This window comes from Sycon ciliatum, chromosome 7, assembly GCF_964019385.1.
Source record: "Sycon ciliatum chromosome 7, ocSycCili1.1, whole genome shotgun sequence".
Lineage (NCBI taxonomy): Eukaryota > Metazoa > Porifera > Calcarea > Leucosolenida > Sycettidae > Sycon > Sycon ciliatum.
In genome coordinates this window covers 24,733,999-24,758,301 of record NC_088649.1, presented here as the reverse complement: position 1 = coordinate 24,758,301, position 24,303 = coordinate 24,733,999, and the positions used below count along the sequence as shown (strand labels likewise).

The 24,303-nt window shown below is 47.4% G+C and overlaps 1 protein-coding gene across 1 annotated transcript in view; it reads left to right on the top strand.

The window, feature by feature from the left end:
• The window catches only part of LOC135821739 (leucine-rich repeat-containing protein 15-like), a 120,944-nt gene that overhangs the window by 42,790 nt on the left and 53,851 nt on the right, over positions 1-24,303 (top strand). The window contains exons 5-6 of the mRNA XM_065334737.1: positions 5,189-5,260; positions 11,314-11,385. Coding sequence (XP_065190809.1) covers positions 5,189-5,260; positions 11,314-11,385 — 144 coding nt within the window. The remainder of the gene's footprint in view (positions 1-5,188; positions 5,261-11,313; positions 11,386-24,303) is intronic.

Genomic DNA, 24,303 nt, shown 5'->3' with positions numbered 1-24,303 from the left:
GTTGTTGTGGAGATGTTGTGCTTCTTGACAAGGTCAGTTGAAATGAAGTCGTGGGTTGACCCAGAATCCAGTAGCATGGTAACGCGACGTCCATTTATCTTGCCGTGGACGCACATTAGGTCGTGTTCGTTGTCGGCGGAAATGCTCCCTGTGCTGGCGGTTACTTCATTAGGCCGGCCAACAGTATCAGGTGACGAATGCTTGACAGGCGAGGCTTGAATTTCGGTCTCCTCGAGGCGTGGTTCCTCATTTGCTAAGGGGCTGAATTTGTTCTGAACTTTGATTCGTGGCCTATTCCTGGGTGCTCTCGTGTTCGCCAGTAGTCGCACTCCCTTCCTTACTGGCGTCCATCGTTTAAAGAAGGCTTGCTTGTGGCGTTCCTGCCTCCTTCTGGACAGAATCTGGCAATATGGCCGGGTTTCCTGCAGGTGAAACACAGCCTTGAACGACCCTCTGGCTCCCTGGTTTCTCTCCCACCGGATGGTGTTGGTTGGCTTGACCAGGGTCCAGGCTGGCGCCTCTGATGCCCTGGTGCGCGCACTGCCTTGGCGTAGCTCGCAAATGTTGCGGATGCTCCCTAAGTACCTCACCGCTTAGGCCCTGAGCCAGCCCACGCGTGAACAAGATAGCTCTGGAGTGGTCATCAAGCTCGGGAACTTGTAAGCTAAGCCGCGAAAATTTGTTGATGTATTCGTCAAGAGTCTCATCTTGGTGAAGAGCGAATAAGTCGATGCGCGCCTGTTCCCTGTCATAAACCGGGCCGTACCCTTCTCCCAGCTTGCTCTTCAGGTCTGGCCAGTCGGAAAACAGCGTGTTTGCCTCCTGAGAGGCGATAAACCAAAGGCGAGCGTTGCCCTCCAGAAAACTCGCCGCGTAGCTCAAGCGCTCCTCCGCGTTGTCCAGCTGCAGGGACTTCATGGCGAGTTCGATGGCGAAGGCCCACTCCTTGAACTCTCTTGTATCTCCACGAAACACAGGCGGAGACTTAACATGGCGCATGCGTGGCCTCTCTCCGCTGGGAGCTTGAGCACGTCTTGGCGTTTGATCTGATCCATCGCACTGACCGAGTGCGATAAGGTGATTCAGACGCTTCTGAATCTCGAATATACCGTAGGCGACTAATGCGGCCACTGCGCATAGCCCGAACATGACGAAAGGAAAAACCATCCTCTTGCTACCAGTGTAACAGTCCAACTAACTTCAGTAGTCATTCTTGGAATAAGCAATGATCCTTGCCATAATGCGTTCTTATATACATGAACAAGCAATGATGGACATAACACCTAACAGCAGCAGCGTGATAATAGCAGGTGATAAGTGTATCCTATTCCTAGTGTTAGTAGTAACAGTGAATCTGTTACACCCACTCCCCCCCCCCCCCCCCCCAGAGTGTGCAACGCCGATCCAGTTCTGCATAGGGTCTTGGTGGAGCGGAATCGGATCTTCTGATGTCATGCGTACACTCCACACCAGCGCAAGGCCGGTCCCGAGGCAGAGCACTGTTGTTTTTGATCCGAGAGTACCCACGATTCCCCGGGTTCCCCTCAGATGTGTAAGGTATTATGACGCATAGATCAGATTACGCTCGACCAAGACCCTATGCAGAACTAGATCAGGCAGTGCACACTCTGGTGCTTATGTACTCTGTCATACTGTATCTACGACCCAAGCTTGATTTTTCACTCCTTCCGCACTCATCTATTACCATATCCATAATCATTAATCATCTTACCCATCACTTTTTTCATATCCTTTTTTGAATGCGCTGTGTCCATACTCCATAAATTCATGCTCCACGTCTCGTGATTCAATCATTTTTATCCGCTTTCATAATTATAACCTTCTGCATTATTTTAATCAATTATACATACATTTTCATTAACTCTTCATCATTTTGTCGGAACTAGGCCTCCGTACCTAGTCGTCAGGCGAATTTACTGGTCAGTCGGCGACACGCATTTTCACAAAAAATTGCATTTCAACCGCTGGGAGAGTATGCGTGTCCTCGAGTCTCATCCTGAGCACGTTTTTTCTTCTTTTTTCAGCTCCAGTATAGCTGGATTTTTCATTGCAAAGCCGTCCTCGATTGTTGTGAGAGAGAGACAGAGAGACAGAGAGAGGGAGAGAGGGAGAGAGGGAGAGAGAGAGAGACAGAGAGATAGAGAGAGACAGAGAAAGGAGGGAAGAAAGAGAGAGTGTGTGTGTTTGAGAGAGAGAGATAGATACATAGATAGATAGATGGATAGATAGATAGAGGGCATTCCAGAGGTAGCTACCAAGGAAATGCATAGTATACCGTCCAGATCGTCCAGGTAGAAAAGGGATACAGAGAAGCTGAATGGCTTGACCCCTTGTTGTTACAGGCAAGAATTCAAAATCCGATACACGTGCACAGGCACACTCTCCGTACGCAAACGGGACAACACACCATTACTAAACGTTCTGGATTTCTCCTTGCAAACACACTTCAACCATAACCAGCATAAATCTAAAAGCAAAACTGCAAAAGGAAGCAAAAAAAGGGCCAGCAAAGGCACATCGCGCTTGCGCCACGACATACACGTACACGTGACACCAAAGGCATCATAGTGCGAGCATGACTCATAGTCATAGTCATAGCTCAGTCATACAGCAGTAACAGCTAGCACAGCGCAGTTGTACAAGCGCGTGATCGCGGTTGCAAAGGGTTTCAAAAATACAAATAATTATCATGAGAGCAGCTCAAAACAAGTACACTTTCGAAGCGGAAACAGAATAGAAGAGAGACAGAGAAGCAGAGCGGAACGCGATTAGACAGAAGGAGAGAATTATCAGTGTCAGTAGAGCAATGGCATGGGCACTGGTAATAACGGAACAGACGACATGGCTGTAGGCTGGAGCATCTCCACTTGCGCGTTAGCACCAACGTGACTCAGAGGAAAACAAATAAATAAACAGCCAGGGTAAGGTCAAAACGAGAATCATTCAAGAGGCTGTCTTAAGACATTTACTTGTACAAAACAGGTGAGTGGCGACAACACTTCTGAAGGGACGATCCCCGTGCACGACGGGGTCGGCAGGGATCAACTTGAAGTAAAGCAGAAACAATGTGCTGGCTGACGAGGACAGACAATGAAAGACAAACTGCAAGACTTTGAAGATGAAAAGGTGCTCAACAGAAAAAAAGCGAGAGGCGTGTGCGTCGTGGCCCAGTGGGCACGGCCCCATGCAATTGGTATATGAGCCGAGCCAAGCAAAAAGGTGGCTTAGGCATAATTTTTGGAAATTTCTTTTTCCATGCCAAAGTGATGTCTACCTATCCAACTTCCATCACGAAAATTTTGGTGCCCATCTGAAATGTATATGTGCCATAAATACGTATACATTGCGCACATGTCACAGCATACCTGGTATCAATGACACTAAGGGTTTGAAGACCGGCCCAAACTCCGAAAATCATGGGACACCAAGTGGAGACAAAGCTTAGCAGGTGTGGAAGCAATACAAGAAGAACGAGCACTTGTGTTCTAATTAGAAGATCCAAAGAAAGAATAAATAATTGATCTATGTATCTCATGTCATTTCTTCACGCACCACGAATTTTCATATCCTTCAATGATGTTGTGAGTCTGTGACTATATTTTCGCTGGGCTGGGATACGTCGCATCTAAGTCTTACCAAGACAGTCCGTTACTCTCTCCGATCACCTATGCCAGCATGAATTAATCCTTTCATGTAGCTCGTAGTGTTGTGCCAGAGATCAAGCTCCATCCGTCCCTTGCACGTACGTGTAGGTCCAGCAGACAGCACATCGCTAAAAAGCGGCACTGATTCCTTGTCCGTCCTAGTCCATGTCATTCTCCTTCCCTGGTGCAGGTAGTGGTAGAAGGCACCACAATAATGCTTACAGGTAGAGTCAATTCGTCGCTTCGTCGTGTGGCACCATTGGCCTTGAAATGAGGAAATTTTGGAATGCAGTACGCCACGTCATGAACATTTTGAAGGTGCCGAAACAAAGTGAAACATCGCAGCAAGAGCCAACTCACTAGGCAGCTTGTCAGAATGATAGTCGGACGGCTTGTACACGTCTCCCCATAGCTATACTAGCCGCTCTAGTCGTGGCCACGATGAGAAACACGGCCACTATGAATGAGCGAATCTTCCTCGTCAAGTGGGGTTGGGCGCACACGGAGACAGAGTGTCATCCTGCTCACCTCCACATTCTCCAGAACGCTTCATTACGATCTCTGGCAGGGGCAAGAAATCCCCACAACGATGAAAGAGGGAACACTGAAGAAGTGTTGCTCAAAAATAAAAGGCCTCTTTCTTCTTCTCCACTTGCAAACTTTTTTACTTGAAAGTTTCAAAGGGTGCTCGAAAGTGAATATTTTCGCGACTGCGCTCGAGTAGAATTTTGCCGACTGTGACGTTTTGGTGATTTTCTCGATTTGTTGGCAAAACACTGAGCCACTTTTTAGCTTGGCGCGGCTCATATGGCGTGAACGCTAGACTTGCTGACTTTCAGTAGGCGGGTGACTAACTGCTTTGTGAGGTACGGAAAAAACTTAAGGAATTAGATGCATAAGTGATTCTAGACTGAATTACTGCTATGTACCATAGGCGGCGTGCAGTGAGTGACAGTGCTTGTCAATGAGAGCTGTCCCACAGCAATAGACACTGCGTACAACTTGTTCGACATGCGGTTGCCAAGAGAGTCATAACTCATAACATTTTGTCCTCCTTTTTCACCATAATTTAATTGTCTCACCATCCGACCAAAAATGAGTATCAAAATTTTTTCCCAGAAATAGACATACATCCTATCAAGAGTGCATAAACAAGAGTATGCAACTGTGGTTATGGGTCAGTGCGCGGCGCGCTGCCTTCATTACGTAACTTGCCTTCATCACGCTCTGAAAGCATGCATCCAAACTCTCAATTTCTCGCACGAGCCCATCCGTTTTTGCTCGATTCGTTCCAGTACCTACACAATCTCTGAATTCTGGCGCGTGAACTCCAGTTCCGTACGAAAGTTCATTTCAAACTGGAGGGAAAGTGCGGTGTTTGATTTTCCGCAGTGCGCGGACTGCAGCTGAATGATGTAATGAAGGCAGCGCGCCGCGCATCTGGCCCATAGAAAAGATATCACAGTTGCATACTCTTGTTTATGGACTCTTGATCCTATCAAAATTCTATATTGTTCTCCCAGATATTTGCACCATAATAAACTTGTTGACATACCCGACGGGCTGTTGGACGCCATACCCAAATTACTTTACCTGTAAGTCATGGTGTGTATGTATCGTAAAATGACGTTTTTTTTGGTGTAGTTCTGTTCTTTTGGGTTGTGGCAAATGGGATTTAGGGGTTTAACATTTCGTTGGTTGATCTGATGTACCCTCCCCCCCCCCCATTATGACCTGCCTATGGCGCCGCTCACGGGGTGGTAGCGACCAACGAAAGTGGAAATTTGGTTCTTGACCCACTCTGTACTGAAACCCGTGCAGAACCAAGAGCAGCCTTGCATCAGATACATTTGTATGTAGACATCTATGAATGACCATCCGTGTGCTATGGATGAACATGGCCACTAGAGGTAGCCATGAGCGGCTACTTCGACCATGGCAAAAAAGCATCTAGTGGGTGGCCAAAGTTGTTGCTTGCCACAAATCTGGTAACTCAGCTGAATAAGCTGGTTGTGATAACCAACACCATGGAAGACCTTTCTATGGGATCGCCTGATGGTGCCAAGTCTGCGAGTTGGTGGGGGTGCTGGTCTTAGACAAACTTGCGGAGAATATTGATAGGAGCGGCATTGGATTATACCGCGATGACGGCATAGCTGTACTGAGAAATGCCTCTGGTGCGGCGGTCGACAGAGTGCGCAAGGATATCACCTCTGCCTTTGCGTCATTTGGCCTCAGAGTAACCATTGGGGCCAACCTAAAAGTCGTCAACCTCAACCTCCAAAATGGCAACTACCAGCCTTAAAGAAAACCGAATGATAACCCACTCTACCTCAACATGCAATCCAAACACCCGCTTAATATCCTCAGAAACTTACCCAAGGCAGTGGCGAAACGCATCTCCAGCATCTCGGCTGATGAGGGAGTGTTCAATGGTGATGCCCCCCCCCCCCCCCAACCTCCCCCCACCCCCACCCCCCCCCCCCCCTCTACAACGACGCATTGCATGCCAGTGGACATGCAGTTAACATAGAGTACGTCGAGACAGAGGAGAAGCAGAGTAAGCACCAACGAAAGCGCGACATTATCTGGTTTAACCCGCCCTTCTCCAAAAGCGTGTCCACGAATGTTGGTGCTGCATTCCTCCGCCTAATCACCAAGTATTTCCCCAAGACATCGATACTCCACACGATATTTAACCGAAACTCGGTCAAGGTGAGCTACTGTTGTTTGCCAAGCATGGCGTCTGTGACATACTCGCACAACCGCAAGCAGATGACAAAGCCCGCAGAGCAAAAGGCGTGCAATTGCAGGTCGCCACCAAGTTGCCCGCTGCGAGGAGACTGCCAAGCAGAAGCTATAGTGTACGAGGCAGTGGTGACCACACAGCATGATGAGAGAGGCTACTTCGGATCGAACACACCCCGTTCAAGCTTCGCCTGGCAAACCACAAAACCTCTATGCGCTTTGCTACGTACAGGCATAGCACAGAGCTATCGAAGCATGTCTGGGGATTAAAGTCCAAAAATGAAGCGTGCGAAATCAGGTGAAAGATTTGCGAAAGGTCTAGGGCTTACAGCAACCTAACCAAGAGATGCCCGCTATGTACAGCACCGAAGACCTGGACAGCGCTGAGCGACCGAGACTAGGCCTTCAATAAGAGAAGTGAGATGGTCTCGAAGTGCCGACACGCCAGCAGATACTGACTGAAGGACTACACAAGAGCAGCTATCACCTGAAGCACCCATATTCACCTGGGAAATTAGCGCTGTCTACACATCCCATAACTGTTATCCCTCATGGCGCTGATTTCCCTAGCGTGTGCTTACACTCGCACCAACCAGCACAATAGCTTTTCACAGTAATGCTGTCACCCAAATTGCTCTTTTCTTTGACTGGCACTGATTTTCTCTTGTCCTGTTCTTGGCTGCTATCATTCTCACCTCACACCACCAGGCCCTGTTATAAGACCCCTTGTTCTGGCCAGTGCTCTATTGTTGTTTTTTGCCTGCGCGATGATTGCACCCACCTGTGCAGGAAACTCTTGAGTAGCAAAAGTGAACTTCTGTCGATTTCTTGGTAACCATTGTTTTCCTTCCGAAGGATGTTTCACCAACTCTTGAAAATAGTAATTTTATTTATAAGTATGCGTGTCGCTGTGAGCGGACGTACGTTGGTGAGACATGTCAGCGATTCTCGGAAAGGATCAAGCAGCATATCCCAGACAAGCTGTACAAGAAGCCGCCTGACAAACGTGTGGCAACAAGTGATAGCGCCATCACAAAGCATTTGCAGGCGCAACCTGAATGCATCCCGCAGGAACGCAACAGCAGCTTCAGTGTCATCACACCAGCCCGGAACAGCGGCCACCGATTCACACTGGAGGCGCTGTACAGTAAGAATATTCTTGCTGATTCTCTACCCCCAGTATAAATTCTGGCTTCGTTTTCGTTCTTGCTCATCCCCATGCAACTACTGATGAAAATGGGTGAAAAGCTTTTAGTACTATGAAATTGACAACCTTGTTGTTGTGTGTATATAATTTTATATATATATTTAAATAGAGAGGTAGGCGAACAAAATTTATATACACACAACAAGGTTGTCAATTTCATAGTACTAAAAGCTTTTCACCCATTTTCATCAGTAGTTGCATGGGAATGAGCAAGAACGAAAACGAAGCCAGAATTTATAATGGGGGTAGAGAATCAGCAAGAATATTCTTACGCGCCTCAAGTCCACACTACACTACATTTCTTCGAGGATTTTAAAAAAATGGCTTTCACATGTTGAGCAAGACTGACGGACAGAATCTTTCCTCACGGGGTCTGGAACACCAAACTGATCTTCCACTGTGATATCACCACATACACTTGGGTCCATCGTGCTAAGCCAGCCCCGAGGGGCAAAAACTGCAAAGCCCAAAAATGGCAAACCGCCCCCTGCAGCCGCAAAAATTTCCCGTTGCCAGCACAATCGTGCCAGCCCAGCCCTCCAGGACTAGTTTCAAAGTGCTCCTGGAAACACCACCCGCCTCCAGCAAGGAGAGGGTTTGCGCCTCCCGCTAGCCCGGCCAGCAGCAGGGACATCCCGTCCATCGCACTGTGGTGCCGTCCTCTGGAACACCCTCCCCAGCGAAGTTCGCCTACTCAACCGTCCCAGTGAATTCGACGTAGCCGCACTGCCCTTCACGCTGGCAGGCTAGATCTGCAAACTCCCTTCTATGTTCACAATCCCATACTCCTTGGAGTAGTCTGCACAGCGCTACTGATGCTGCTGCTGCCACAGAAGCTACTGCTGTGGCTGTAGTTACAGTCCCTCTCGTTGTCAGGAAATGCTTGCTTATGCTACTCTTCATCCAGTTAAGGAGGCTCAGACCACCAAACTCCAAAAATTAAAAAAACGTAGAAAGTTTATATAAACTTGAAAATTTGTTCCTTGGGTAGTGCTTATGTTGATTGTCTAAAAATTTGGTGGGTCACCGATATGCTTGGCGTCGTTTGAGTTGTTTTTTGGAGAGGCGTCAATACTTGAAATTTTGCCATTTCCAATAAGAAAAAACTGTTCTATTTCCTGTTGAAGTGTATCTTCCTCAGATTTTTTAGTCTAATCTATGCAGGCCACAACTATGACACATACCCACTATAGATAATTGTATCATCTTACTTTACTTAGGATATTACAACAATTTGGTGCATTTTGCATTTGCAAAAATATAGTACAAATTAATACGTATGTATTCTGCACCATGGTTCAAGAATGGAACATGTATTCGGTGAATAAGTCTGGGAACACATAGTTCACAGAATGAGATTCATTGTCCAGTAGTATAAACTAGGACTTACAGCAGTGATAATGGAGAGAAAAATAAAAATCGCTGTGACAATTGGGTTGTGTTTTGTGGATTTTATGGTATAGGCATGCAATAAATTCTAAACTAATGTAACATTTACACAGCCAATATGTACAACCAGAATGTATCTTCAAAGGTGGCATCCTCACACAGTCCATCGTGCAGTACATGCACTGTCGCAATACAGCAATGGTTCCAACACGAGACAGATCGGACAACAAAAAATGCCGAACGAAAACATAACCGGATACTGAACACATGAAGACAATAGCACAATACAATCTTTCATCTAACTCCGCGATCCGAACACACCCAGAGAATTCAATCGTCGATGTCCAAGAAGGAATAGTTTACGTGGGTGACAAGGACACCTCGACGATCAGCGGTGGGTGAGCATCTATCACGAACGTCGAGGTGACCATGCCAGGCGGAAATCAACAAAATAAAATTGTGTGACACATACCTTTGTACTACCAGGACATCCTGGGGCATAAGCACGACTTCCCCCTTGCATCCTTCAGCCTCATTCTGCCCAGAGTCGTGCTCTGGTTCTTCAAGACTCACCAATCTCAGATTCCACAACAGGCTCGACTTATTTTGTCGTGTTATTTCTCATGAAAGACTGAACGCGATGTGCAACTCTCTCCTTGGAACACCAGCTTCGAACACTATGCAACAGCGGCATTATTGGCAGCCCAGTGCTAGAACTAAGTCAAACGAACTGGCTATACTATGCGAATAAAGGAAAGGCAGCCATTACAAACGCCATGGTGCAAGCAAGGAGAATCAAAACACAAAGCCCAAAAATTTGAACCTTGAAGAGAGCACGCGGAAGAAGTACAAATGTTACGTTTGCACGCTTCAAGTCACGCTTACAAAAGTACTAGCACGCTTCGCTCGCATGCCAGCAGTAGGTACTTTTTTCAATGCGCGCGCATGTGGTCCGAGCCACTTTAAGTTCTGTTTGAACGCTATTTAGCGCGTATTGGCTTGTGATTTCCTTTCTTCTGTTTGCTTAAGCATTTTATCGCTCCACAGGTACCCTCGGTCTCAGGTACTTTCATATTTGTGCAATTGTTAAATTTGCTCCTGAATTGTCCTCCCTGTTGCTTTGCTACCGTCCTCCTCCTTCCTCCACCCTTTTTCTTAATTAACCCCATTATCACATTCGCTTCCATGTAATTGGGCTTGTAGCCCGTGTGTACTTGCGAATTCAAATAAAATATACATACATACATTTTGGGCCAATTTCGAGGTGGTCCCCAGTTCCAAGGTGTCCGTAAGTTATGCAACGATCCCCTTTGGCATGGTTGTTGTAGACTAGGCATAGGCGGGTAATGCTAGTTATTTGCTGCGATAATGCTAAAGGCAATGCTCATAATATGAGGATTTATCACTCCCTTAGTATTGACTCGCATAGATTTTTGCCATACCTAAGCAGTCAAATATTCCTGCATATTTCACTCCTTAGGGCTATATTGACTGCTTAGGGGTTGCGCAGTTGAACGGTGCCTAGTGCAGCATTTTCACTGCATGAGTAGGTGGTGGTGCAACGATTGTGCAATCATAAAACCGGCATTCATGAGGTTATCGTTCTGGAATTTGAAATACGGACTGTTTGTCGTGATAAATCTAATATTGACTTCGTACTTGGTCAGTATAGGAAATAAAAGACCTCGTGAAAGACCTCGGCTTCGCCTCGGTCTTTTACTCGGCTTTTATTTCCTATATTGACCTCGTACTCAGTCAATATTAGATACATACTGCCTCGTATAATGCTCTCACTACTCCATAATGCCAGTTTGAAAGTTGGAAAAGTCGATTTAAGAAGGCCGTCTTGGATCAAGGCCAAAGCACAGAAGAAGAAAAAAATAAACAGCAGTGAGAATGTTGTCTGAAACAATCCACTGAGAAGGTTGATTTGCAACGTCAAGTCTCCGGACGAAGCCGGTCGGGTTCAGATGCACGATTTTTGGAACTGGACCTAGCCAGCGTCATGCATGACACCGTTGTCGACCGGCAATTATGCTTGTAATGCCAATTTTGCATTCGAAATGGTGTTATAATGCCAGCATTATGCCACCCGGAAAAAGGGACTATAATGCCAGCCATAATGCTAGCATTACCCGCCCATGCCTATTGTAGACCCCAAAGGAAACCTACTTGTAAAATTTTGACGGAAAACAGAGACATGGCCCAGCCCAGCTTTTCTGGTTTTCTCAAACATGCTCTCTTTTAAAGAAATTCTTCCAGGAAGTGATGTACATCCTATCAAAATTCTACTTTGTCTAACAGAGATTTGGAAGGTAATCAACTTACTCGCCTACCTGACGGGCTGTTTGACGCCACACCCAGATTAAATACCCTGTAAGTCATGGTGTGTATGTTTCGGAAAATGACGTTTTTTTTGCATAGTTCTGTTCTTTTGAGATGTTGTTGTTGTTGTTGACTTTTATTTTACTTCACCAATTGCACAGGCATGATTGCCTTCTTACCGGCCCATAGGTCCGGTTCTCACAGGAAGATGAAGGAAATTATATGAGGAAATGTATAGAGATAAAGACATGCAAGCGGTCTAGTTATTATTATAGAAATGTTTGTTATGACATTGTGTGCATGCTGACACTCAAGTTGTGTGAATTTTTTAAATTGCGATAACAAATAATATGTAGTGGAAGCATTTCATGAAAATATATGTGTGAACATTGGCAGACTTTGTTGGATGGGCACAATTTTTAGCAGTCCAAGGAACATGAAGTACAGCGAGTGGTGTTTGACTGTTGGCATAGAGTTTAGAAGTTACGTAGGTCAATATTAGATAGGGCTCTCTTGAATTGATCGGCGGCAGTTATCGATCTTACATCAGCCGAGAGGGCGTTCCATGCAATACTGCCGTGAAACATCATACTCGAGCGACCAGCAGGCCCGCGAAGGAAAGGGACTTGGAGCAAATTGGAGACTTGGCCCCTAGTGGTGCGCTGATCGTTTAGCACATTGATTGGAGCAGTCGTTGTAAAGAGTTGCTGTAGGAGTGGGCTACAATATCCATTGATACAGCGGTGTACAAAAATTAGAACTTTCTGAGTGTACGTGTGTGCCAGGCTGACAATACTAAGAAGTGCCAGAAGTGGTGCTGTGGGGGTGAGGAAGGGCTGTTGCAAGGTTGCACGAATTCCGGCTTTGAAACTCTTCTCCAGACGTCCAAGCAACTGGGCAGAAAGCCCAGGAACAAAGCTATTCGAACCATAGCATAGCTGAGAGAGGACCATGCTGAGGAACCAAGTGCGTCTTGCACGCAAACTGAGTCCTTGACCATGCCTCCAGGGCCAATGGTCCTAGATACTTAGCCGAAGTTGTGACAGCAAATTTGTCAGCATGGCAGAACACCTCAGGCTGTGTGTTATCTGCGCCTCGGGGCTTTATGAAGAGAAGCTGAGTTTTTGCTGCATTCAGCAGCAAACCAATATCTTCTAGCCACGTGGCGAGGCTAGTGGCAAATGGGATTTCGGGATTTGGCATCTCGTTGATTGATCTGATGTACCCTCCCCCACGCTTTACGACCCGAATCTGACGCCGCTCGTGGAAGACTTTTCCAAGTGGAACTCTGTGGCTGGGCTCCGTGTTGGATAGGCCTTTGCGGATAATGCCGGCAGAAAAAATGGCAGAATTCGGTACTTTTTCTGGTAAATTTCATGCATGTTTGGTATGTGGATACAGAAATGGAGCAGAATTTGAGGAATTGCCCGCCATAAGGTTTGTTTGGTTCTGCCAATTTCACTGCTTTTCGAGCAGAATCTGCCACCTTTTCGAGCATTATCCGCCAATGCCTAGTATTGGAAGCAAAGAGCTGAGATTTTTTTTTTTTTTTTACTGAATACCACAGTACCATCAGATGCTGCACAGCGGGGGCGGTGGCATATTGGATGGAAGTGGGGACGGGGCAAAAGTAACTCCTCCGACCAAAGGTCTCGGAATCATCGTTACTCCTGTGCGCCGATACATAGGAGAAAAGAAACATGTGCATCCAAGAGGGGAGCACCGGCTTTGCAAACGATAATGGGGAGAATTTGAGATTGGGATAGGACAAAACAATAGTAAAAGCAGTGTACCGTAGGAAGATGGAGTGAACTGATAATCGGATTTTAAGGCTAAGCGAAGGGGATCAAAGAGGGGTAGAAGGGAGCTGGAGTGCGGTCAGTATAATTAGGCTGGTGTGTTGGCAGAGATCATAGCCTGTCTGTGGCCCACTCCCACTTGCTGCGCCGCAAGTGGTCGTTGACGTTTTCCTTGAACGTGTGCATGCCTCTGCGAGAAGGGGGAGACTGCAGAAGGGTAGGTGGGAGCTGATTCCACGTTGCGATGAGGGAGTGGGGAAATGAGCGGAGCGTGTTGTTTCGTGCCTGAGGAGGAAGGATACTGGTGAGTTGTGATGGATGATGTGTTGCCGATCTGGTTGTCTCACGAGTAGGCATGCGGTGTTGCGGTGCGGCTGCTGATGGTGGCAGAATGGCTTTCACCATTTCCGGACCCTCCACAAAGTGCAGCTTGTACAGAAAGCAGAGCCCTGCTACGGTACGGCGAATGTCGCGGCTCGGGAGGTATGATCCATCTCCAATTATGTGCAGGGCACGGCGCTGGATGGCAGTTAGGCGGGCCAAGGTGGTGGGGGCTACGCTCATCCACACCAGCATGCCATACTCTGGCACAGGGCGGACAAAGCCACGGTACACAATTGCCCGGTGCTTTGGGTCTAGCACAGCCGATGCCTTACGGAGGAAGCCGAGCCGCTGGGCTCCGCGTACTGCAAGCTGTCGGATATGGCTGCGGAATGCCAGCTGCCTGTCGAAGGTGACGCCAAGAAGCTTGAGCTCCTCTGCTTCTGGCACAAATGCTCCTTGGAAGCGTATTGCGTTCGGGGGGGGGGGGGGGGTTGCGAGCGGTGGTGGCTGATGGTCAATGCCTGCGACTTTATGGGCTCGAACTTGATCCTCCACCTGCTTCCCCATGCTGCCAGTGAGTCTACTGCCTGCTGGAGGATTTCTGTCTCTTCTGGCAGTCTGAGTCGGGTGGTGATGCACTTGTAGAGAGTTGTGTCGTCGGCGTATACAGCCAGCTTCGCCCCATCAGGCAGGTGGTCTTCTGCGTCGTTGACGTACAGAAGGAAGAGGGTGGGGCCGAGGATGCTGCCCTGTGGCACGCCAGATTGGATTCGGTGGGTCGGTGAAGACTGGCCACCTATGACGACACGGATGTGGCGGTCTGTCAGGTAACTCCGGAGCCAGGCAAGGAGGAGGCCACTTATGCCGCACCGCTCAGCCTTGTGGAGGACGCCGTTGTGCGAGACCTTGTCGAAGGCCCCAGCAATATCTACTGCGAGTACCCTGACGAGGCCTCCACTGGCATCTGCAAGGCTCCACTCATGCTGAACAGCAATCAACAGATCAGAGGTTCCCAGTCCAGTGCGAAAGCCAAACTGCCTGTGAGAAAGGATGTCATTCTTCTTCAGGAAGTTGGACAGGCTGCGGTTCACGATGGACTCCATACACTTAGACATTATGGGCAGTAGTGATATCGGTCGGTAGTTTCTGGGGTTCGACTTGGGGCCTTTCTTGTGTACCGGTACGACGTTGGCAACTTTCCACATGGCAGGTTGATGACCACTGCAGAAGCACAGGGTAAACAGCTTGGATAGGGGCAGGGCTAGAGCGTCGGCACATTTTCTCAGCACTCTAGCAGGTACTGCATCAAGCTCTGTGGCTTTACTTGGGTTCAGGGCTCGGAGTGTCCGGCGTACGGTGGCTTGGCGGAAGTGGACTGTTGCAAGCGTATTTGCGGTGCGCTGGCGGACATGCGGGAATGGCCCCGACTGTTCTGCAAAGTCATCGTCTAGGCTGCACTTCTGGGCAAAGTACTTCTGGGCAAAGTACTTCCCGATGACGTTAGCCTTGTCGTGGCTTTTGGTGCATTCCATGCCATCGGGGTCAACCAGTACTGGGATGGAGCTGTCCCGGCCATGCCCTCCAACTCGTTTAATCACGCTCCACCACTCTCTGTCCTGCAGGCTGCCCGTCCGGAGCCGTTGCTTGACATGGTCGAGATGTCTGGCTTTGGATCTTGCTAGACATCTTGTTGAGTCAAGGGATGCTAGCTTGTACGTACACTAGAGCGCTCCATTTCTGGGGTCATCGCGGAATTTCCGCCAGGCATTGCGCTTTCTGTCAATTGCTGCAGAGCATTCTGGCGTCCACCAGATTGGGTCCTGCGGTCTGGTCTTGAAGACCTTGGATGGTATAAAGCGTTGCATTCCCTCAGTGATTCGCATGGTCAGAAGCTCACATGATATGTTAGGGTCGTCGCCGATTATTGTGTCCCAGTCAGTAGTCCGGAGGAAGGCAGAGAGGCGGGGCCAGTCAGCCCGCTGGTATTGCCATACTGTACGAGTGGTGGGTTGGTCTACAGATGCAGTAAGCTGGAAGTCGGCTATGACAACAGCATGGTCTGATCTGCCAAGAGGTGGTTGGGTGGTGGTAGACACAGTTCCAGGCACATCTGACATGACGAGGTCAAGGATGTTTTCTCCACGAGTGGCTGAGGTGACGTGTTGTCGGAGACCATGTACACAGCACATGTCTTCTGCAGCTTCTCCAGCAGCCGAGGTGCGTGGACTTCCAAGCCATTCCCGGTTGTGGGCATTGAAGTCCCCTGCCACAATAATGTGTGAGCAGGACTGCCGGGCTTTGTCGATGTCAGATTCCAGCTGGGTGAAGATACTGTGTTGTTTGGGTTGGTGCATGGCCTACATTAGGTGGTGGGCTCGTGGGTCTGTGTATCCTGCTGGGGTGGCTGCGCACCATGCTGGTCAGCTCGCTTTGCATCCTGCGGCAGCGAATCTGGTGACCGTTCTGCAGAGGAACGTTTGTGGCTGTGAAGGGGGGTTACAGGTGTGCCGGCAGCGTCAGCGGACAGGCCACGACTTGCGCTCAGGAAGTCGTTAATTGTGGCGCCAATCCCAAGTTGCTGTTGCTCTTGATCATGCTGCTGTGCTTCCAACTGGTTGGTGCTACTGTCGCTACTGCTGCTGCGGCGACTGCTGGTGCTGCTGCGGTGACCACTGGTGCTGCTGCGGCGACTGCTGGTGCTACTGCGGCGAATGCTGGTGCTGCTGATGCTGCTGCTGCTGCTGTTGTTGTGCTTGTTGTGACTGCTGCTCTTGCTGCTGCTGATGCTTTTGGCCCCATTTGCATTTGTGGAGGTGTGGAATCTCCACGGCCTGCAGTAGAGCGGCCTTGGCCAGAAATTGGCTGACATCACTGTCAGCTTGCAGGTGGCATCCACTGATATCCTGGCGGACACTTTCCCGTTTCCGGCTGTGTGTAGGCTGCATTGGTGGGCTTTGACAGGCGTCCCCACGCTTTCCGACCTACGGTGTACAAACTCAGTGAGGCTGTCCACCGTACAGTCGGGGCTCAAGTTGCCCACAAAGAACACAGATCGCTTCTTTCTTGGCGGGCCCGCCGCAACTAATTTCCAACTGTCATCCTTGATGACGGCCATGATAGGGTGGCTCTTCTCGCAGTCTGATTGCACAGGCTCGGGATCGACAAAGCCGGGGTCGTCCGTACGGGTACGGGTTTCGTGCTGTGCAGAGCCAGAGGCCACGTCGATCAGCCCTGACTGTTGTCCAGCATCTGCATCGGCTGGGTCGAGCTGCGCGAGCTGGTTTGCTGCTGCAGCTGGGTCAGGCTGGCTCTGCTGGGGAGGACGGTTACGAGGTTTCGTACGGGTACGAGATTTGTCGCCTTGGACTTGGTGCTGAGTAGATCGTGCAGGGGCCTTGTCGGGAACAACAATGGCGGATTTCTGCAGTGAACAAAATTCCTCACGTAGGGCTAGGAGCTGCATGGAGAGATCGTCTACACGCTGATGGAGACGACCCTCACGATCCCTCGACTCGCTGATATGAGACGTCAGGGTCTGCAGCACGCTGAGCAGAGTCTGCTCTATGCCCGGGAGGGAGCAGAGCAGTTTCATCGCAGGCTCTCCTGCGAGCTCGCCCATGGCGAAGAGGTTCTCCCTGATTTTGACTGCTTACCCCTACACTACGCTACCCTACTACCCTATGCTACCCTACACTGCCACTAATACTACTGTCCTACTTCCAGACCGGCCTGTTGCCGGCTGGGCTGTCAAACACTACGGAGCTGAAAAAGTCACAATATTGTCCACAGTCATTATGCCAGCAAACTATCGCCCGGTATCCCTCTTGTCCATCGAGATAGTGTCTCTACAAGCTCCCTGGCTAGGGGCACATTCCTTCAAGACAGGAGTGGAAATGCCGTCGGATCCAGTCACCTTTGAGGAATTCAAGATGAGCTAGAAGCCTGCGGACTGCATTGGGACAAAAGTGAACTGTCGATAGTGCATGTGAGCCAGTGAATGCTGTGTTCAGTAAGTCCATCGTAGTATTATTGAGGCCTTGTACACTGTATTTGTTGGAAAAGACACGTTGGAAAGCCTCCGATTTCTCATAACTTGTGGCCCTCTCGCAACCCTTAATATCTGTCAAGACATAAATAAGAGGTCACACTGAAGCCATATCAGGTGTGGGCGGGGGGGGGGGGGGGGGAGGGGGGACTGGCAGAACAGGAGTAGCAGAGACAAGGTAAAGCGATCTCGAAGAGGAGGACTAGCAAGTCCATTCAGGCAGCGGTAAACAAATACATAGTTTTTGAAGTTGAGGTGTTTCTCAAGGTTGTTCAAGTTAGTATGACTGTATGGAAGAGTGGCGGGGCCATTTTATCCCGTGAAAATATGTTTTCCTACCCTCTTGGACCTGTCCGAACCTGAGCCTTTTAAGTTGGAAGGTTGTTGGCTTGCGCCCTGGAGAAGGGTTTGAGCTAGGTGTCAGGTTGCTGAATGTCTCAGTACTCCTTGTCAGTTCTGTGCCATTTTGTCGCACTCGCTGACTGCATATGATCTGGTCACGTTTGTCATAACTCGTAACATGTTGTCCTTCTCCTCTTTTACCATAATAATTATTATGATATCCGCACTGCTGCATCGCCATCTCTATTTCGCCATGCATTACTTTCATTCTTAGGGTACCCCGTAAGCAGACCTTGAGTCTGTGGGCACTGCCCTATTAAAATATGAATAAATAATAATATCTCTTTCCCTCAAACCAGTTAATAAATAATAATAATAATATAGAAAAGGACATATGGATACGAGTTTAGAGTAACTCTCCATCACTGTAACATGATACTATACACAGTCAGAAAGTGCAATAACTAGGCACAAAACTGACAGAGTACTGAGACATTCGACGTCCTGACACCTAACTTTAACACATCTCCGTAGCGCTAACCGACAGCCTTCCAACTTGGAAGGTTCAAGGTTATGGAAAAGACCAAAGAGGGGAAGGCAAGCGCAACGAAAACGAGCAAAAGCCACAGTCCCAACGGAACAAAGAATGTCGATTGTTACTGGACGATGACGAGACCAGTACGATATTTGACAAAGCGGTCTAACTACAATTCGAAGCAGCAAAGCAGCACACCACCCAACTTGGGTGGGTCATAAATATCAAAGATAAGTAAAGAAAGGGAAGCTTTGCGAAAACGAATTGTACAAGCCGAAAGCCAAACTCCTACAGTACTCCTCATGCATGACATTGTGATGGACTAGTTGACTACAAAACACGTTGTTTCACACGACGTACGTTTCGCCGTATGGTTCGTGACGGCTCATCAGGTGTGCAATTTGAAACTCGGATGTTGAGCCATAAATAAATGTAAAATAGAAAAGGACATATGGATACGAGTTTAGAGTAACTCTCCATCACTGTAACATGATACTATACACAGTCAGAAAGTGCAATAACTAGGCACAAAACTGACAGAGTACTGAGACATTCGACGTCCTGACACCTAACTTTAACACATCTCCGTAGCGCTAACCGACAGCCTTCCAACTTGGAAGGTTCAAGGTTATGGAAAAGACCAAAGAGGGGAAGGCAAGCGCAACGAAAACGAGCAAAAGCCACAGTCCCAACGGAACAAAGAATGTCGATTGTTACTGGACGATGACGAGACCAGTACGATATTTGACAAAGCGGTCTAACTACAATTCGAAGCAGCAAAGCAGCACACCACCCAACTTGGGTGGGTCATAAATATCAAAGATAAGTAAAGAAAGGGAAGCTTTGCGAAAACGAATTGTACAAGCCGAAAGCCAAACTCCTACAGTACTCCTCATGCATGACATTGTGATGGACTAGTTGACTACAAAACACGTTGTTTCACACGACGTACGTTTCGCCGTATGGTTCGTGACGGCTCATCAGGTGTGCAATTTGAAACTCGGATGTTGAGCCATAAATAAATGTAAAATAGAAAAGGACATATGGATACGAGTTTAGAGTAACTCTCCATCACTGTAACATGATACTATACACAGTCAGAAAGTGCAATAACTAGGCACAAAACTGACAGAGTACTGAGACATTCGACGTCCTGACACCTAACTTTAACACATCTCCGTAGCGCTAACCGACAGCCTTCCAACTTGGAAGGTTCAAGGTTATGGAAAAGACCAAAGAGGGGAAGGCAAGCGCAACGAAAACGAGCAAAAGCCACAGTCCCAACGGAACAAAGAATGTCGATTGTTACTGGACGATGACGAGACCAGTACGATATTTGACAAAGCGGTCTAACTACAATTCGAAGCAGCAAAGCAGCACACCACCCAACTTGGGTGGGTCATAAATATCAAAGATAAGTAAAGAAAGGGAAGCTTTGCGAAAACGAATTGTACAAGCCGAAAGCCAAACTCCTACAGTACTCCTCATGCATGACATTGTGATGGACTAGTTGACTACAAAACACGTTGTTTCACACGACGTACGTTTCGCCGTATGGTTCGTGACGGCTCATCAGGTGTGCAATTTGAAACTCGGATGTTGAGCCATAAATAAATGTAAAATAGAAAAGGACATATGGATACGAGTTTAGAGTAACTCTCCATCACTGTAACATGATACTATACACAGTCAGAAAGTGCAATAACTAGGCACAAAACTGACAGAGTACTGAGACATTCAACGTCCTGACACCTAACTTTAACACATCTCCGTAGCGCTAACCGACAGCCTTCCAACTTGGAAGGTAAAGGGTTATGGAAAAGACCAAAGAGGGGAAGGCAAGCGCAACGAAAACGAGCAAAAGCCACAGTCCCAACGGAACAAAGAATGTCGATTGTTACTGGACGATGACGAGACCAGTACGATATTTGACAAAGCGGTCTAACTACAATTCGAAGCAGCAAAGCAGCACACCACCCAACTTGGGTGGGTCATAAATATCAAAGATAAGTAAAGAAAGGGAAGCTTTGCGAAAACGAATTGTACAAGCCGAAAGCCAAACTCCTACAGTACTCCTCATGCATGACATTGTGATGGACTAGTTGACTACAAAACACGTTGTTTCACACGACGTACGTTTCGCCGTATGGTTCGTGACGGCTCATCAGGTGTGCAATTTGAAAATCCGAGTTTCAAATTGCACACCTGATGAGCCGTCACGAACCATACGGCGAAACGTACGTCGTGTGAAACAACGTGTTTTGTAGTCAACTAGTCCATCACAATGTCATGCATGAGGAGTACTGTAGGAGTTTGGCTTTCGGCTTGTACAATTCGTTTTCGCAAAGCTTCCCTTTCTTTACTTATCTTTGATATTTATGACCCACCCAAGTTGGGTGGTGTGCTGCTTTGCTGCTTCGAATTGTAGTTAGACCGCTTTGTCAAATATCGTACTGGTCTCGTCATCGTCCAGTAACAATCGACATTCTTTGTTCCGTTGGGACTGTGGCTTTTGCTCGTTTTCGTTGCGCTTGCCTTCCCCTCTTTGGTCTTTTCCATAACCTTGAACCTTCCAAGTTGGAAGGCTGTCGGTTAGCGCTACGGAGATGTGTTAAAGTTAGGTGTCAGGACGTCGAATGTCTCAGTACTCTGTCAGTTTTGTGCCTAGTTATTGCACTTTCTGACTGTGTATAGTATCATGTTACAGTGATGGAGAGTTACTCTAAACTCGTATCCATATGTCCTTTTCTATTTTACATTTATTTATGGCTCAACATCCGAGTTTCAAATTGCACACCTGATGAGCCGTCACGAACCATACGGCGAAACGTACGTCGTGTGAAACAACGTGTTTTGTAGTCAACTAGTCCATCACAATGTCATGCATGAGGAGTACTGTAGGAGTTTGGCTTTCGGCTTGTACAATTCGTTTTCGCAAAGCTTCCCTTTCTTTACTTATCTTTGATATTTATGACCCACCCAAGTTGGGTGGTGTGCTGCTTTGCTGCTTCGAATTGTAGTTAGACCGCTTTGTCAAATATCGTACTGGTCTCGTCATCGTCCAGTAACAATCGACATTCTTTGTTCCGTTGGGACTGTGGCTTTTGCTCGTTTTCGTTGCGCTTGCCTTCCCCTCTTTGGTCTTTTCCATAACCTTGAACCTTCCAAGTTGGAAGGCTGTCGGTTAGCGCTACGGAGATGTGTTAAAGTTAGGTGTCAGGACGTCGAATGTCTCAGTACTCTGTCAGTTTTGTGCCTAGTTATTGCACTTTCTGACTGTGTATAGTATCATGTTACAGTGATGGAGAGTTACTCTAAACTCGTATCCATATGTCCTTTTCTATTTTACATTTATTTATGGCTCAACATCCGAGTTTCAAATTGCACACCTGATGAGCCGTCACGAACCATACGGCGAAACGTACGTCGTGTGAAACAACGTGTTTTGTAGTCAACTAGTCCATCACAATGTCATGCATGAGGAGTACTGTAGGAGTTTGGCTTTCGGCTTGTACAATTCGTTTTCGCAAAGCTTCCCTTTCTTTACTTATCTTTGATATTTATGACCCACCCAAGTTGGGTGGTGTGCTGCTTTGCTGCTTCGAATTGTAGTTAGACCGCTTTGTCAAATATCGTACTGGTCTCGTCATCGTCCAGTAACAATCGACATTCTTTGTTCCGTTGGGACTGTGGCTTTTGCTCGTTTTCGTTGCGCTTGCCTTCCCCTCTTTGGTCTTTTCCATAACCTTGAACCTTCCAAGTTGGAAGGCTGTCGGTTAGCGCTACGGAGATGTGTTAAAGTTAGGTGTCAGGACGTCGAATGTCTCAGTACTCTGTCAGTTTTGTGCCTAGTTATTGCACTTTCTGACTGTGTATAGTATCATGTTACAGTGATGGAGAGTTACTCTAAACTCGTATCCATATGTCCTTCTCTATTTTACATTTATTTATGGCTCAACATCCGAGTTTCAAATTGCACACCTGATGAGCCGTCACGAACCATACGGCGAAACGTACGTCGTGTGAAACAACGTGTTTTGTAGTCAACTAGTCCATCACAATGTCATGCATGAGGAGTACTGTAGGAGTTTGGCTTTCGGCTTGTACAATTCGTTTTCGCAAAGCTTCCCTTTCTTTACTTATCTTTGATATTTATGACCCACCCAAGTTGGGTGGTGTGCTGCTTTGCTGCTTCGAATTGTAGTTAGACCGCTTTGTCAAATATCGTACTGGTCTCGTCATCGTCCAGTAACAATCGACATTCTTTGTTCCGTTGGGACTGTGGCTTTTGCTCGTTTTCGTTGCGCTTGCCTTCCCCTCTTTGGTCTTTTCCATAACCTTGAACCTTCCAAGTTGGAAGGCTGTCGGTTAGCGCTACGGAGATGTGTTAAAGTTAGGTGTCAGGACGTCGAATGTCTCAGTACTCTGTCAGTTTTGTGCCTAGTTATTGCACTTTCTGACTGTGTATAGTATCATGTTACAGTGATGGAGAGTTACTCTAAACTCGTATCCATATGTCCTTTTCTATTTTACATTTATTTATGGCTCAACATCCGAGTTTCAAATTGCACACCTGATGAGCCGTCACGAACCATACGGCGAAACGTACGTCGTGTGAAACAACGTGTTTTGTAGTCAACTAGTCCATCACAATGTCATGCATGAGGAGTACTGTAGGAGTTTGGCTTTCGGCTTGTACAATTCGTTTTCGCAAAGCTTCCCTTTCTTTACTTATCTTTGATATTTATGACCCACCCAAGTTGGGTGGTGTGCTGCTTTGCTGCTTCGAATTGTAGTTAGACCGCTTTGTCAAATATCGTACTGGTCTCGTCATCGTCCAGTAACAATCGACATTCTTTGTTCCGTTGGGACTGTGGCTTTTGCTCGTTTTCGTTGCGCTTGCCTTCCCCTCTTTGGTCTTTTCCATAATCTTGAACCTTCCAAGTTGGAAGGCTGTCGGTTAGCGCTACGGAGATGTGTTAAAGTTAGGTGTCAGGACGTCGAATGTCTCAGTACTCTGTCAGTTTTGTGCCTAGTTATTGCACTTTCTGACTGTGTATAGTATCATGTTACAGTGATGGAGAGTTACTCTAAACTCGTATCCATATGTCCTTTTCTATTTTACATTTATTTATGGCTCAACATCCGAGTTTCAAATTGCACACCTGATGAGCCGTCACGAACCATACGGCGAAACGTACGTCGTGTGAAACAACGTGTTTTGTAGTCAACTAGTCCATCACAATGTCATGCATGAGGAGTACTGTAGGAGTTTGGCTTTCGGCTTGTACAATTCGTTTTCGCAAAGCTTCCCTTTCTTTACTTATCTTTGATATTTATGACCCACCCAAGTTGGGTGGTGTGCTGCTTTGCTGCTTCGAATTGTAGTTAGACCGCTTTGTCAAATATCGTACTGGTCTCGTCATCGTCCAGTAACAATCGACATTCTTTGTTCCGTTGGGACTGTGGCTTTTGCTCGTTTTCGTTGCGCTTGCCTTCCCCTCTTTGGTCTTTTCCATAACCTTGAACCTTCCAAGTTGGAAGGCTGTCGGTTAGCGCTACGGAGATGTGTTAAAGTTAGGTGTCAGGACGTCGAATGTCTCAGTACTCTGTCAGTTTTGTGCCTAGTTATTGCACTTTCTGACTGTGTATAGTATCATGTTACAGTGATGGAGAGTTACTCTAAACTCGTATCCATATGTCCTTTTCTATTTTACATTTATTTATGGCTCAACATCCGAGTTTCAAATTGCACACCTGATGAGCGGTCACGAACCATACGGCGAAACGTACGTCGTGTGAAACAACGTGTTTTGTAGTCAACTAGTCCATCACAATGTCATGCATGAGGAGTACTGTAGGAGTTTGGCTTTCGGCTTGTACAATTCGTTTTCGCAAAGCTTCCCTTTCTTTACTTATCTTTG